The sequence below is a fragment of the Gekko japonicus genome, unplaced genomic scaffold (assembly GCF_001447785.1).
Source record: "Gekko japonicus isolate JY-2015 unplaced genomic scaffold, Gekko_japonicus_V1.1 scaffold72, whole genome shotgun sequence".
NCBI lineage: Eukaryota > Metazoa > Chordata > Lepidosauria > Squamata > Gekkonidae > Gekko > Gekko japonicus.
The window spans coordinates 58,134-74,217 of record NW_015168046.1 but is presented as its reverse complement, the minus strand read 5'-3'; the positions used below and the strand labels follow the sequence as shown (position 1 = coordinate 74,217).

Genomic DNA, 16,084 nt, shown 5'->3' with positions numbered 1-16,084 from the left:
TGTTTTGGGGAACCATTTGTGAAGAAATGTGTGTGTGTCTTAGGTTATCTGCATATGCCTGGCAACATAGGTCATCGATTCATACTGCACTTCAGCAGCTGCTTTACAGTAGCTTTGTGTTTTTCACAACACTGTGAGTCAGCAGGGACAATTTGTCCAATATTTCACCCAGTTTACTGTTGTTGTGCTTCAGTCACACAGTCGAGTTCGACTCTTCGCGACCCCATGGACCACATCACGGTGGCCAAAGTATTTGAGCTTCAGTTTCATTATCTGGCCTTCCAGGGAACAGTCAGGGTTGATTTCTTTGAGGATTGACTGATTTGTTCTTCTTGCAGTCCAAGGGACTCTCAAGAGTCTTCTCCAGCACCATAGTTCAAAAGAATCTATTCTTCGGCGCTCGGCCTTCCTTATAGTCCAACTCTCGCAGCCATACATGACTACTGGGAATACCATTGCTTTGACCATGCGGACTTTTGTTGGCAGGGTGATGTCTCTACTTTTTATCATGCTGTTTAGGTTCGCCATCGCTTTCCTCCCAAGGAGCAGGCGTCTTTTAATTTCATGGCTGCAGTCACAGTCTGCGGTGATCTGGGATCCCAGGAACGTGAAGTCTGTCACTACTTCCACGACTTCCCCTTCTATTTGCCAAGGAGTGATGGGGCCGGATGCCATGATCTTAGTTTTTTTGATGTTGAGCTTCAAGCCCACTTTTGCGCTCTCCTCTTTTACCCTGAGCAAGAGGCTCTTTAGGTCCTCTTCACTTTCTGCCATTAGAGTGGTATCGTCTGCATATCTGAGGTTGTTGATCTTTTCCCCAGCAATCTTAATTCCCGCTTGTGATTCATCCAGGCCAGCATTTCGCATGATGTACTCTGCATATATATTAAATAAGCAAGGTGACAGTATACATCCTTGTCGTACTCCTTTTCCTATGCTGAACCAATCAGTTGTTCCGTATCCGGTTCTAACTGTCGCTTCTTGGCCCTTATACAGGTTTCTCAAGAGACATGTGAGGTGGTCTGGTACTCCCATCTCTTTAAGGACCTGCCATAGTTTGTTGTGATCCACACAGTCAAAGGCTTTAGCATAGTCAATGAAGCAGAAGTAGATATTTTTCTGGTACTCTCTTGCTTTTTCCATAATCCAGCGAATGTTGGCAATATGATCTCTCGTTCCTCTACCTCTTCGAAACCCAGCTTGTACTTCTGGTAGTTCTCTATCCACGTACTGTTGAAGCCTAGCTTGTAGGATCTTGAGCATGACCTTGCTAGCGTGTGATATGAGTGCAATTGTGCGATAGTTTGAACATTCCTTGGCATTGCCCTTCTTTGGGATTGGAATGTATACTGACCTTTTCCAATCCTGTGGCCACTGTTGTTTTTTCCAAATTTGCTGGTATATTGAGTGCAGCACTTTAACAGCATCATCTTTTAAGACTTTGAATTGCTCAGCTGATATACCATCACCTCTACTAACTTTGTTGTTAGTAATGCTTTCTAAGGCCCATTTGACTTCGCATTGCAGGATCTCTGGCTCGAGGTCAGTGATTTCACTGTCATGGTTGTCAAGGACATTAAGGTTCTTCTTGTATAGTCCTTCTGTATTTATCATGGCCAGCTTTGCATGGAATGTTTTTTTGAAGAGATCTCTAGTCCTTCCCATTCTATTGTTTTCCTCTATTACTTTGCATTGTTCATTCAGGAAAGCCTCCTTATCTCTCCTTGCTGTTCTCTGGAAATCTGCATTCAGTTCGGTAAATCTTTCCTTTTCATCTTTGCCTTTGGCTTTCCTTCTTTCCTCAGCTATTTGTAAAGCCTCATCAGACAGCCACTTTGCTTTCTTGCATTTCTTTTTCTTTGAGATGGTGGTGATTGCTGCCTCCTGTACAATGTCACGAACCTCTGTCCATAGTTCTTCAGGCACTCTATCTATCAAATCTAGTCCCTTAAACCTATTCTTCACCTCCACTGTATTTTCATCAGGGATCTGATCTAAGTCAAATCTGAATGGCCTAGTGTCAATCAATTTTCTTTATTCAGCCAATGAGCAGTACAAGTCAAAAATAAAAGCTTTACAGTAAAATCATTAGAAAGTAAAAGAGAATAGGTAGAAAAGCAATTGTCACTCTAGCTTTAAGCTCCTTAAAATGTGAAGTTCTAATGACTTCTTAAGTAAGTAAATCAACAGGGAATAACAGAAAGTTAATAACAAGTTAAATTGATTATCAGACTTGTAACTTTGATTAAGTATATAACTCATGGTTAAAACACTTTGATAGACTGAGCATGTGTGCTAAATGATACTCTTGGAGGAAACCCATAACATATTGGTTATGTTATGTTAGTTTATTAATGTGTGAAAACTTTTTGTGGTCTTTTTATGTTATACATGTAAATAGAAAAATACATGTAAAAAAAATTAAAGATGTCACTTCCAATTTCCTGTGGCCCGGCAACCCAAATGCCACCTGACTTGAACACCAAATAGGATAACTTTGGCAGATAAATTTTCTTTCATTTCCTATGTCAATGTAATTCTGTAATATATGGTTGGCCTGCATAATAAACAATATTCATAGATCACAAGATTTTTATCTAAGGTAATGGGTGGGCCATGAGGCTTGATATTTGCCATGTATCTGAGCAACAAACTAATCAGTTTGAAAGAAAATGAATCAATGTTTGAAAATTCTTTGCTATGAATGCTTTTCCTACAGAGTGCAAAGCATCCCTTTATTATTTAAAAACTGTATTTTAATGGAAGTATGGTAGGAAATAAATGCAAATCACATGATACTGTATGAGAATGCTCATACATGAACTTCTCTGAATCTAAACAATTTGATAGCTGTTAATTCAGACGATCCATATTGACACATATGGAGGAACAGTATGGTTTCTAATTGGCAAAGGTGTCAGACAAGGGTGCAATTTATCTGCCTATCTCTTAAATCTGTATGCAGAACATATCTTAAGGAAAACTGGATTAGATTTAGATGAAGGTGGAGTGAAAATTGGAGGAAGAAACATTAACAGTTTGAGATACATAGATGGCACCACATTATCAGTAGAGAACACTGAAGACTTGAAAGAACCTACTGATGAAGGTTAAAGCAGAAAGTGCCAAAGCAAGTTTACAGCTGAACATCAAGAAGACCCAAGTCCTTGGCTGCATCATCAAGCAAAAGAGATCAAGAAATCTGAAGGAGATTAAAACTGGGGAGGGTAGCCATGAAGGAGCTAGAAAAGATCCTTAAATGCAGGGATGTGTTGCTGCGAACAAAATCAAGTTAATTCATGTCATAGTATTCCCCATTACTATGTATGGGTGAAAAAGTTAGACAATGAAGAAAGCTGACAGGAGAAAAGTAAACTACTTTGAAATGTGGGGTTGGAGGAAAGTTTTACGGATACTGTGGACCACCAAAAAGACAAATAAGTGGGTTCTAGACAAAATCAATCCTGAACTGAACTAGAAGCTAAAATAACTAAAACAAAGTTATTGTGCTTTTTTCCCATTATGAGAAGACAAGAGTCACCAGAAAGACAATAAAGAGTCACTGGAAAAGAGGAAGACCCACATAAAATAGATTGACTCAATCAAGGAAGCCATGGCCTCCAGTTTGCAAGACCAGAGAATGGTGGTTAACTATACAACATTTTGGAGGACGTTAACTTAACAGTTCATAGGGCTGCCATAATTTGGAAGTGACTTGAGAGCACTTAACACACAAAACACATCAGAACATTTGGATTATCCATCCCCCCATAACAAATACCCCATAAGGTCAGATTTCATTATCACCATGATACATGATGACAATGTCAACTGAATTGGAAGATGCTTGAGAATATCCTGTTCTAAGTTTATTTGGTTCTTCTGCATAATTACTAATTGAAGTAACTGTAATTAACAGTAATTAAACACAAATTGTCCATAATTGTTCTATTCTATAGCAATGATCATATTGGCACTTTGTTTAGCTATAAGATGGTGCTGTCTGTATCTAGCAGTGTTCAGTCTTATTTTCTTGTCTGCTGCTGCAGATACTCCAACCAAAGAATTGATCAGTATGAAAGACAAAAGGAATAATTTCAGTCACCCTATTCCTATGCTTTTCCCAAGTGCTGCTAATATAGGGGCAATTATATGTTTGCTTGTCAGATCCCTGTGTGAGACAGCACATGCAAACCCATTGGTGCAACTGAGGGATCTTTAGACTGAGACCAGACACAATTTGAATGTGCTTTATTATCAAGTTTCTTTTTTTAAAATAGACACACATCCATTTAGCATTTTCCACTGAAGTCAAAATACTCAGCTGGGAGATTCAACAGAGCAATGACTAACAATGCACAACTTATCAATAAGGTTTTTGTCTAGCAGGGTGAAATACTTTCCCTGAGGGGAATTGCTGTAATCACATCCATTGGCAGCGTTCAGACTGGCAATTTGGCCCAGCAGGCAAACGTTTGAGGAGCGTTTCAGTAGTGGATTAAAGGGGCGGGTTCACACAGACACATGTTTCAGGCGTCCCCCAGCCATACTCAAGCCATCTTGTGCCACTTCAAGCTTTGGTGTTTGCCAAACTGGTGGAGCCAGTTTGGTGTAGTGGTTAAATGCGCGGACTCTAATCTGGGAGAACCCGGTTTGATTCCCCACTCCTCCACCTGCACCTGGCTGGATGACCTTGGGCAAGCCATAACTCTGGCACAGCTGTTCTTGAAAAAGAGCTGTTTCTGTCAAGAGTTGTCTCAGCCCAACCTACCTCACAGGGTGTCTGTTGTGGGAAGGGGAAGGGAAAGGAGTTTGTAAGCCGCTCTGAGACACCTTTGGGTAGTGAAGGGTGGGGTATGAATCCAATCTCTTCTTCTTCCCTCCCAAGTTTAAATGATACCATGTTAAAGTGGTAGCAAACCGTGTATACAGTGCGTTGATTCTGGTTCCCTGAGTCTGAATGCAAGCGCTGCTAAGGCGGGAACAACCCACAGTCATTGATGATAGGCACTGGCTGTGTCCATGGGCAGGCGCTGTTGGCGCCTGCGCGATCCTGCCCTATTTGTTGCTGTGCCCATGCGCATGGGCACATGCAGGCCAGTGTGGAAACAGCCGCTAACAGGCCACCAGGGCGGCCCAACAGTGTGAACGCTCCCTTGCGCTTCCTTCACGGTATCCTCCTGCTTCATTCACTGCATTGTGAATGGGAATACTGCAAACAAGCCGTTCCAGGTATGTTCTGGGTTTTCTTTGCCACGACTCCTTAGCGCTTCAAATTGCCAGTCTGAACTCGACCGTAGAATGTGTAAAAACATCATATGATGCAACTATTCAGCTTTTGACAGCTTATAGCCTGGAGATCTCCTGGAACTGCAGCTGATTTGCACATTACAGAGATCAGTTCCCCTGGAGAAAATGGCTGCTTTGGAAAGTGGACTCTATAGCATTATACCCCACTGATTTCCTTTCCCTTCCCTGGCTGCACCCCTAAATATCCAGGAATTTCCCAACCTGGAGTTGGCAACCATAATGTAACAATACAAATATAAGTTGCTTTTGTATATTATGGCAGCAAAACTCAGTAGATATCAGCATATCCATCGGGACAAAGTACTCAGGAAATTACTATGCAGACCAAATATCAGCACACTTTCCAACTGAAGTAATTACCAAATGTATGGCAGTCACTGGACAATTGGCAGAATACCCTGAAGTTTTACAAGTAGGCTTAGGTGCAGCAAGTGTGGAGAATAATCTAACACTTGGCAGGAAGATAGACCAAATGACCTAACAGGACTTTTCTGTCTCCAGCTGCTTTGATGTTATGATTGACTTTACTCTTGCCACTTCACTGAAGGGCTTGGAAGCAGCATGCCCTGTAGAGATCTGAGGGAGAATTTAAGGAACAGGCCAAACACATTTATATCAATGGATATAAAATATAATATAGTCTATCTTCCAAAAACATTTCAAACAATTGGGATTGCAGAGATAGTTAACAGAATTTAACACACTGTTCTAAATGTGAGAGACTCCATTTCTTTTCCTTTAAGGTCACTCAGTTTCTCCAGCTGTTCCTCAAATCAAGAAGGAGGGCACTGAGCACATGAACAGCCTTCTGATTTATTACTCCATAACAATATGGGAAGATCAGATATTACTTATGTGGCTAACCTCTTATCTCATAAAAAGCGTAAGAAACCAAATAGTCCTATAAACCTAGGGTTGTCATATTGAAGTTTCCAGATCTGGGAAACCCAGTTTTCAGTCTTGCACACTTGCAATGCCATCCAAAGCACAGAGGAAGTCAATGAAGTCAATGCTATCACCAGTTGCTACACATCTCCTCCTGCAAACTATTTCATTGTTTATAGTTATTTATGTTATTTACAGTCTGCCTTCCTCACAGGGACTCAAGGTGGATTACATATAGTGAGCCAGCAGAATCACATAAAAGTGGAACATTCAATAATCAATGCATTAGGATTTTAGAAGTCTGTAACCACTTGAAAGAACTGAAGTATAGCACTAAGTATTCACATAACACATTAAACAATACAGAAACTACATAAATAGGATACTACTTACAATAAACTAAACACAGCAGTATAGACAGTCCTTAATAGTTTATCCAAGCACGTTTGTAAAACCATTTTGTGCAACCCTATTACCTCTGCAGAAAAGCCCTCTTGAATAGTTCAGTTTTGCATAGTTCGCAGAAAGCCCAGGAAAGTGAGAACTTTCCTGACCTCCTCGGGCAGGCCATTCCACAAGGTGGGAGCCACAAGTTGGGGAAGAAGGATCATAGAAAACATATCTTTGACTAGTCCTTTGCAGGATTTGTCCAGGCTGTCTTCTGAGACAGTGATGCATGTAAGGGGAAGAAAAGAAACATGGAGCAGAGAACTGCGTGGCTCTGCTTTTGTTCAATTAATGTGCAAGTAAGATACCCCCAAGTTAGAGGTCCTTGTTTCTTTTTCTTCCATGTCTTGAAAGTTAAATGCTAAGCAAATACACACATGCTCATTACTTGAAATATTCAACCTTAGCAAAAAATAGAAAGCCCTCACAGTCAACTATAGGAAGACGTGGACTGCCATTCCTGGACAGCTGCCTATTATTTATTTCAATGGAGTTTAACTGGTTTCCATGCAACTGTTAATGAAATGTGGCCCTATGGCCACAGCCTTAAAATCTAGTTCTAGCATGTAAATCTACCCATTTAAATAGGATTAACTTTCAAACATGTGCACACAGAACTGTAGCGTTAAGCATCTTGACTATCTCCCAATGACATACACTCTCTGGACCAACTACACCTGGACTGAGACCTGGAGCATCACCCATTGCTGGGGACCCAGGAAGCTCCCAGATAATTTTTCCCCAGTGACACCATCTACACCAGAAACTATTCCAGTGGTCCTGCCTGGATTCCTGCCAAAGTCGTCTGAGCCACTGGACCCTGTCTTATAAAGTATCCACAGAAGATGGTCAGATACTTTGAAGACACATTGACTACCTCCGCCGCCGTCTCCTCCCAGCCAAGCCAGAGTTGCCAACCGCTACCACAGACTATGAGGCAAGGTTGCTGCAACCACAGGAACCAGAGACCATGAGAGACAACCCCCATTAAACAACACACCACCAAACTGCCAGGAAGGCAAAACACATGACCAGGCAGCCACGGAATTGCCAGATGCCCCACCAGTTCCACAGCTGTCCACCAGCGCTGCACCAGCACTGTCGGACCCTGGTCTAGAGATCATGGCCCCTCAGATGGAACTGCGATGTTCAACCCGGGAATGACACAGACCAGCCTACTTAAGAGACTTTGTCTGCTAAGGTGGTCCTGAACTTAGACGGGAGGGGTGTTATGTACTGAGCCTGAACAGTACCTGGAAACTGACTAAGCTTGTTCCACCAGAACAATAGATAGGCAGGATCCTGGAATGGACCTATAGAGTAGTAGTTGTAATGTAAATAGCCTGTCGTTGGTGGTGGGTTGTACTGGGGTGTGGTCTTTGCAGGCTTTATAAACAGGGCTGCAAGGCCAGTTTTTCAGTCTTAGAGTTGAGATGAAATCACTAATAAACTATAAGCTGATCACTATACGCATCTCGAACCCAGTATATTTCATTGGACTAAGGGTCTGATTCAGTATAAGGCAGCTTCATGTGTAGGTACAGGTGTGTAAGCTGGACAAGGAAGAAATCTGACAGGAAGAAAGTTGAAGTTGATTCACTTGAAATGCGTTGTTGGAGGCAAGTTTTATGGATACCATTGATCACCAAAAAGACAATAAGGAGGTTCTAGATCAAATCAAGCCTGAATTCTCCCTAGAAGCTAAAAAGACTAAATTTAGGCTATCATACTTTGATCACATTATAAGAAGACAAGAGAAACTGGAAAAGAAATAAGGAAAAGTTGAAGGCAGCAGAAAAAGAGGCAGACCCAACATGAGATGGATTGACTCAGTCAAAGGAGCTATGACCCTCGGTTTGCAAGGCCTGAGCAAGGCTGTTAATGATAGGACATTTTGGAGGTCATCAATTCATAGGGTTGCCATAAATTGTAAGTGACTTAATGGCACTTAACATAGAGACACACTGTGTTAGTTCCAGAAGTGAATAAAGCATAAATGAAGAGTGAGATGTAATTTGAGGGCCAGTGTGGTGTAATGATTAAAGTAGTAGACTAGAGCTTGGAGAACTGGGTTCAAATCTTTACTCAGGAGATGGGAACATAAGCAGTACTTGTGAAGGCTTTCATGGCAGGACAGTACAAAGCATATAGCTGGCAAGGGCTGAGTTGATCCAAGAGTAACAATGGGCATATTATTACATGCAAACTGTATTTCTCTACACATCCCATAACCACTCTTCAGAACTTCTTGAATCCATCACGATACAGAAATCTTCCTACAGTTAAACAGGTTAGTGTCTGGATGATAGGCTTTCTAGGAACCCCATATATTCCACCCTGAGATCCATAACAGGAAAAAAGTATGGGATACAATAAACATATAAATACCATCAATCCATTTGGAAAAGTCACTGAAAATTAAGGCACTGTCCCCCACCTATTAGTACATTTTCAAGGGATCTTCCTTGACTTTAAAGTTTCCAACACAATTTCTGCTATTTTGTCAAAAGTGATAATGCTAGTAGGCAATACAAGTCAAGGGCTATTATTCAATGTATAGATAAGTAAGAATAATTAACCAAGGAAAGAAAGGGGGGAAATGTGACCTCATGGGCACCATTCCTTTGAAACTGACTGTAGATCTTTACCGTCATTTATAATATGTCACTGAAAATATACCAGTTAGAAGAAACTGCACAATCATTAATATAAACACCCTGCATTTTATAAAGATGGCCAATAACAGTGCTCTGTGTAGATATAAAACATAATATACAAGTGAGCTCTGCAAATGAGGAAATGAAAACTCATTGAGCTACATCACTTACCCGAACCCCAACCAATGGCAGGTACTACTTGATAATTCTTCAGTCCAAGAGTCTGCACAAGCTATATACCAGTTATTCTCAATCTTGAATTGAACCACTCCATTGAGGATCAGAGAACCATTAAGTAAGTGCACTGTTGACAAAATAGACAGAAATATGTATTTATTTATTGTAAATGTTTATAGCCTGCCTTTCTTCTATTCAATAGAACTCAAAGTAGCTTACGTTAATTAAGAAAAAAAACCCTAAAACCTCAACAGAGACAAGTCCTCTCAAAGGTCCTGACCACTTTTAGCTTTTTAGTACTATAGTCATAACAATTTTTAAAGGCACCATGTATAGAAACTCAAATTGTGAAACTTATATATATTCCCTAAGACTGTGCAAATAAATTATTTGTACTTCCACTCCACACACATACACTTTAAAATGTCTGAAGTCATTCTGGAAACAGTTTCATTACCAATACCACAATATAAATTGTTACCACTACTGCCATGGTTGCTCCTGAAGTGCTTGGGATTTGTATAAAATCCTTCCCTTTAACCACATGTTTAGCACACAGCATATTTACCTCTTGAGTGGTACAGATTGCCATCCTAAGCACCCTTTGATACTTATAAGCCCATTGACTTCTATGTGTTTGAGAGATGTTTGATTATTTTAATAGGAGGCTATTATCCTTCTCACTTTGTTCTTCCTGCAAGGGAAAGGATGACTGAAACCAACTCTGCCCCTGTGCTCAGTGCCTCCTAAGGGCCAAACTAATGTAGTGGTATCCTTGTGTCCACCATGGAAATGTTGCCATCATTTTAAAGATGCCACCATTTCGCAGTCCATTTCAAAATGGACTGAGGGCCCATTTCTGATCAGGCCTGCAGCATACCTTTTCAGGTGCCAAAGCACTTCAGTTTAAAATGATGGCAGTATCCCCATGGTGGACATGGGGATGCCATCACATGTAGTCACCATGAATGCCTCTCCACAAAGGAGCAGACAAGTGGCCTCAAGTCAAGATCCTGGACTAACGAACTGTTTTTCTCTCATCCTTTAAAAGAATCCAGCCTGATGAGAGAACTCTAATGTTCACATACTATTTTGAGTAATTTTGTGTTATTTCTTTTAATAAAGGCTATAGCATGGATATTGCTTTGGGGTGTTTCTTGGGACCAATGCATGGAACTTCTAATAAAATAAATTTGGTCACTGTTAAGAACCAGCTACAGTGCACATAGGCAGGAACAACTATACCAGCTGGGGAACTTGATAAGAATGTCTCATTCTGCAAGTTGTGCTTAACTGCAACATTTACTGGTACTGATCTCATTTTTGGATTTAAAAAATACATAAATAATTTCCCTTAATTAGATTTTATTGCAAAATATTTCCATGTGTTTCTTTAAAAATAACAATGTTAATTCCTATTTTTTGAGCGGGTTGGTGGATAGCCTGTGATTTTGTTTGTCTTCTCTTACAAAAATTAGCAGAAGACATTTGCTTTTCGACACAAAAAGCAAGATAAGATATATGAGGAACTATATTTTGCCTCTGGACATATATACTGCTAATCATGAAGTCCAAGATACCTGCCAACAGATGTCTAAGGGTTTCAGTAGTAACAGTTTTGATTTATCTAGCATAAACTAAGGGAATATGTTTCCAAATCTAAACATCCACCCACAGGAAAAAATCGTGTCAGACAGTGCTTGGTCTGTAATAGCAATTTCATTTTTACCAGTCTCAACATCATTTTAACATCAGTTCTGCGTATGAATTATTGTACAGAGACCATTATATCTGTTTTATGTGAAACAAAGTTGTGTATGGAACATTTAATTTTGGAAATAACTATCTCCACAGATGGTACTATGACAACAGCTGTCACTGTTGTCAAAGTAACCCACATATGTGTTGTGAAACAGTTGAAATGCTGCTCTCCACAGCTGTTTTATGCTCTGTCAAACACTTTTATCAGGCTTATGTTTGATCCTAAACTCATTTCTTGAAAATAAGCATAATAATGTCGTTCTAAGCATACTTTGCAAACATTCTAAAGAGAACCGTGTGCAGATCTATTTTTTCTCCATTTAAATGAATAAAAGAAAGCTTGGCTCTTCAATTTATGGATTTAGTCTGTTTATTGTTGCATATTTAGATATGTAACACCAAACTAGATTAGATAAGTAACACTAGATGTTGCACCCATGCAGTTATTTCAATGGTGTCAACCATGTACATCAACATCAACATGGGGCCCAGTTCTGAGAAGCCAGGATAACTACCATAATGACTTACTAAAGTGGACAAACAAAGCCACTGTGAGCCAAAGTAACATTGCAATGGATCTTGCCAGTGTGTCATCTCTGCATCTATCAGAACCTTTGTACTGCTGTTTTGTTATTGGGCCATAGACACTGGCCAACTAATTAGTGGTCAATAATGCTGGAATAGATTAGAGAAACAATTGCTCAGTTAATTCTGAATTTCCTTTGTTTTTAAGGGATGCAAATGTTGCACACAGATAAAGAGGAATATATTTTAAATGTAGGTCGGGATTGCTGAAGCCATCATTGATTGGGGGGGGGGCAACCAAATATGAACCCATGGTTAACTTTCTTTCATCGTCCCTTAATTAGGCGAGATAGATCTATGTTCATGGTTCTAAGATGAGAAAGAATAGTGAAAATATTATCCTCCTTGAAGATGTATTATATATTGGCTGCCTTTATTTAACCAAATATACACAACAGAAAGAGATATCATGTTCCTAATTAAAGAAGGATTTACCACAGTCTGCTTCATCAGACTTATCTTTACAGTGCTGGGTTTGGTCGCAAAGGTAAACCAATGGTATGCATTCCCCACTTCCGCACTGATAATATTTAGGTGCACATGAATCTGTAAAATAAAAATGATGGTTCATGAAGCAGCATTTTAATTATTATTCTGGAATCTGGACCATAAGGATGAAACATTCTCAATGTAAGCTTTTTAAAAAAAAGTACGCTCAACTCACCTGCCACACCTAGATGGTAGCCAGTGGAGAAGTTGGCTACAAATCCATTCTTAGTTCCAGCCTTGTCAGTAATGAAGAGCACAGTCATCTGGTGAGTTGTGGAGAATATATCTGGCACTGGAGATTTTCCTGTATATACAGCTACTCATAGGGAAACAGGGATATATTCCAGATATATGTATTTTTTCCTTGAAAATTTGTGATATTTTGTTACACATCAAAGTTTGCAAAAAGTTTTTGATAGCATATTGTCCATTTTTTATTCATCATAATGACATTATTTCCTAAAATTAGTCTAGAAAAATATTGCTTTGTTCTTTAAATATTTGTATGAGAGAACAAACTTATTCGGTAAGATATATAAAATATAAAACATATCCCTTCATTCCACCAATAGTCTCTATTGCTATATGCATTTGATTTGCACATTTTGCTGAATTCTTCCTCTACTGAAATATGTATAAACTTTATAGATTTCTTCCTGGGTATAATTCTCCTCAAATGGATTTATAATCCATAAAATGATCTGTCACATTCCAGAAAGCTGCAGCTTCATTACTAGATTTTCCCACATGTGTATGGACATGTGTTGCTTTGTAACATCACATAGCAATGTGGCATGGTGATGCTATTGCACACATCAAACACCAAGCCACTTTGTGATTAACCTAACAATCTCATGGCAGACATATCATGGTGGAATCGAGAAGGGCCACTCCAAAATCAATATGAGTTATGGAAATCAACTGGGAAGTTTCAGTGAAATCTGAGGTGAAAAGGTCAGTTCTACTGAATCATTTCTACAGTGGTACCTTGTGATTTTTCAGCCCAGTTCTAGTTTCATTTATGCAGTCAGTGCTATTGTTGTAGAAAATATTTTTGATTTGTGAAGTTCATTGTAAAATCTAAGAATATAGTAACAATACTATGTTCTGATTCTCGGACAATGGAAATTATTACCAAACGTACTATGTGCATATTAAAGGCTTTTATAACTCAGTTGGCTTGAGTTTTTCAGCAAAAATGAAATGCTGCACAATGCTGCACATTTTAATTTTATATGCTTTATCAAATGGTGTCATAAATCATACTTGCCCAAAAATAAAGACTCTGCTCCTCCACTATCTCTGATTTCTACAACATCATCAATATTTTCCAGATCAAAATATTGGAAATGAAGCTGTATGTTTCTCCCCCTTTCAGCATTTAAATACCACACACCTAGAAGATAACATTTAAGAATGAAAGAACAGAACACTTCCTTTGCTTTATAGACAAAACCATATAGCTCATTGGTAAACATCTGGACATAATGAAATGAGAGCAGCAGTTTATTCAAAGTGACAGCCACTTGCAGTAACATTCCCTTCCAGTCTGAGTGAATAAACAAAATCATTGTTCTTTTCCTTGCCTTTTGAAATCATCTGCAGAATGCCACCTTAATTGACAGCCCAGGGGATAGAATAAGGGAGAAAATGAGCAACCACCCCTCCAGAAGCCAAATGACCAACCATTCTACACAAACAGGTGGCCTGTAGGTAACTGCTTATGTGAATATCTCTGAAGGCTCTCAGAATGCAACAAATGAGTCTGGCAACAAAATAATTTAAAGAAGGAACAGATGAAAAAAGATCTACATAGTATGAGAAGGAAATTGTTAGATTTCAGAACATTGATTTCATGAACAGTAGTGCGCACTACTTATTCTAAGCTTAGTGCAAGCATCTGAGAAAAATAGCACACAGCCACTTGCCCCAGAGCCCCTAGCTATACCTTGTGGCTAATAGCCACTGATGGACCTCTGCTCCATATGCTTATCTAATTCCCTTTTGAAGCTGTCCATGCTTGTAGCCGCCACCACTTCCTGTGGCAGTGAATTCCATGTGTTAATCACTCTTTGGGTGAAGAAGTACTTCCTTTTATCCGTTCTAACCCGACCGCTCTGCAGTTTCATGGAGTGCCCACGAGTTCTTGTATTGTGAGAAAGGGAGAAAAGTACCTCTTTCTTTACCTGCTCTTTCCCATGCATAATCTTATAAACCTCGATCATGTCACCCCTAAGTCAGTGCAAAATAAAACAATGTTTTAAAGAATTTAATCCCAGGATCAAAACAGATACGATCCTGGAAGATCTGTGAGTGGTTCATCCAGGTGTTTGGAAAAGGTAATCACTGCTGTGCAGGGCCCAATTCAGAGGGAAATCTTTCACATCTACTGTTGAAATAATCTCCCATTCCGGCCCCACAGGACACAGTCCACAGCATGCCTCCTGGGGGCCGCATTTGCCTCCTCATGAGGAGGAATGAAGGAAGCGCTGCGGTGCAGCCTAAACTCCAAGAGGGGGAGCGGAGCCTGCACAGTCTTAAAGGCTGGCTCCGCTCTCCCCTTTCGGTTGCTCACCTCGTGCTCTGCCCACCTACCCGCCCTGTATGTAGTGTAAGCACAGGTTGGTTGCCCCGTTTAACGGGGGACCGGGTAGGAATTTTTTTGTCCCCTTCTCTGATTGGCTATTGAGATGGGGTCTTTTTTGCCTACCCTGCACTGCTGTCAGTGGATTGAGGAATTGGTTTCGGATGGTGCCTAGGGGCTAGTTCGTCACTTTGTTAGGGCAGAATTAGGTTTAAATAAAGTTCAATGGCTCGTAAGCACCAATTAATAACCCATGAGGGGGTAGAGGGGTCTGTGGGATCAACCCTGCAGCCGTGCAACCGGGGATGAGGCTTGCAGACTGCCTATGGGGATGGCCATGACGGAGACTCAGCGCTGGCCGTGCGGTGGTGTTTGAGGGCTCCTGAAGGCACATCCCAATCATTGGCTCGGCTGGGTTTGCAAGCGACTTACAGTTGGCTCCAACCCAGGGCCGTGGTGTCTTGCTGTTTATACGGTTAAGGATGGGGTCAAAGCGACACCAGGCCTTGCTGTGCCGCTGTTTTCAGGTTTGCCCTTTGCCGTTACTTTAATATGTTAATAAAGTAACCTTATTTCATCCAACCTTGTTGCCTATTTCTTCCGTCTGGGGGGTCAAAGTTACATTTGTTTCAGCACTCAAATATATCAAGGCCTCTTTTAGACATTTCATGCCATGAAGACAAACTCCTGGGCTGTATTCTACTCCTCTGCTCAGCTAAGTGTGGAGCTTACATCCAAGAAAGGAGAGTTTCTTCAGAGAAAAGCATGTTCCAACACAGGAAGAGGAACCCCTTGCCCCACTGGAGTGTTCTACATGTTAGCTGAGCTGAGTAGAAGAAGACACCCCTGAATTTTGTGCAAAACAAGTGCTTTGGATTCTGTCAGATTCATGAAATGGAGGCAAAGAGAGGCAGAAAGAATTCAAAAGGAGCTGTTCCCATTTCTGCTTCTGCTTTTACCTTTGTGTAAATACACATATATGGCAACATTTTTATTAACATTCTTTATAGGAAAGCACACAGTCCTATAAAGTTTCTCTGTCCAAGTTATTAATACTATTTATTTTTTTCAGTTAATTTTTATCCCCCTCCAAACACATTTATGACTATAACATTTTCCCCAATCTAATTGGAATGCCAGATTTATGCACCGTTCCCCTTAGTCAAGGGATCCTGCCTGCCACATTTCA

The 16,084-nt window shown here is 40.3% G+C and overlaps 1 protein-coding gene across 1 annotated transcript in view; it reads right to left on the bottom strand.

Moving 5' to 3' along the window:
* The window catches only part of TMPRSS15 (transmembrane protease, serine 15), a gene marked incomplete at its 5' end in the record, with an annotated part of 89,542 nt that overhangs the window by 18,016 nt on the left and 55,442 nt on the right, over window positions 1-16,084 (bottom strand). The window contains 4 exons of the mRNA XM_015414275.1: window positions 9,471-9,603; window positions 12,258-12,368; window positions 12,487-12,627; window positions 13,582-13,707. Of these exons, the coding sequence (XP_015269761.1) occupies window positions 9,471-9,603; window positions 12,258-12,368; window positions 12,487-12,627; window positions 13,582-13,707 (511 nt within the window). The remainder of the gene's footprint in view (window positions 1-9,470; window positions 9,604-12,257; window positions 12,369-12,486; window positions 12,628-13,581; window positions 13,708-16,084) is intronic.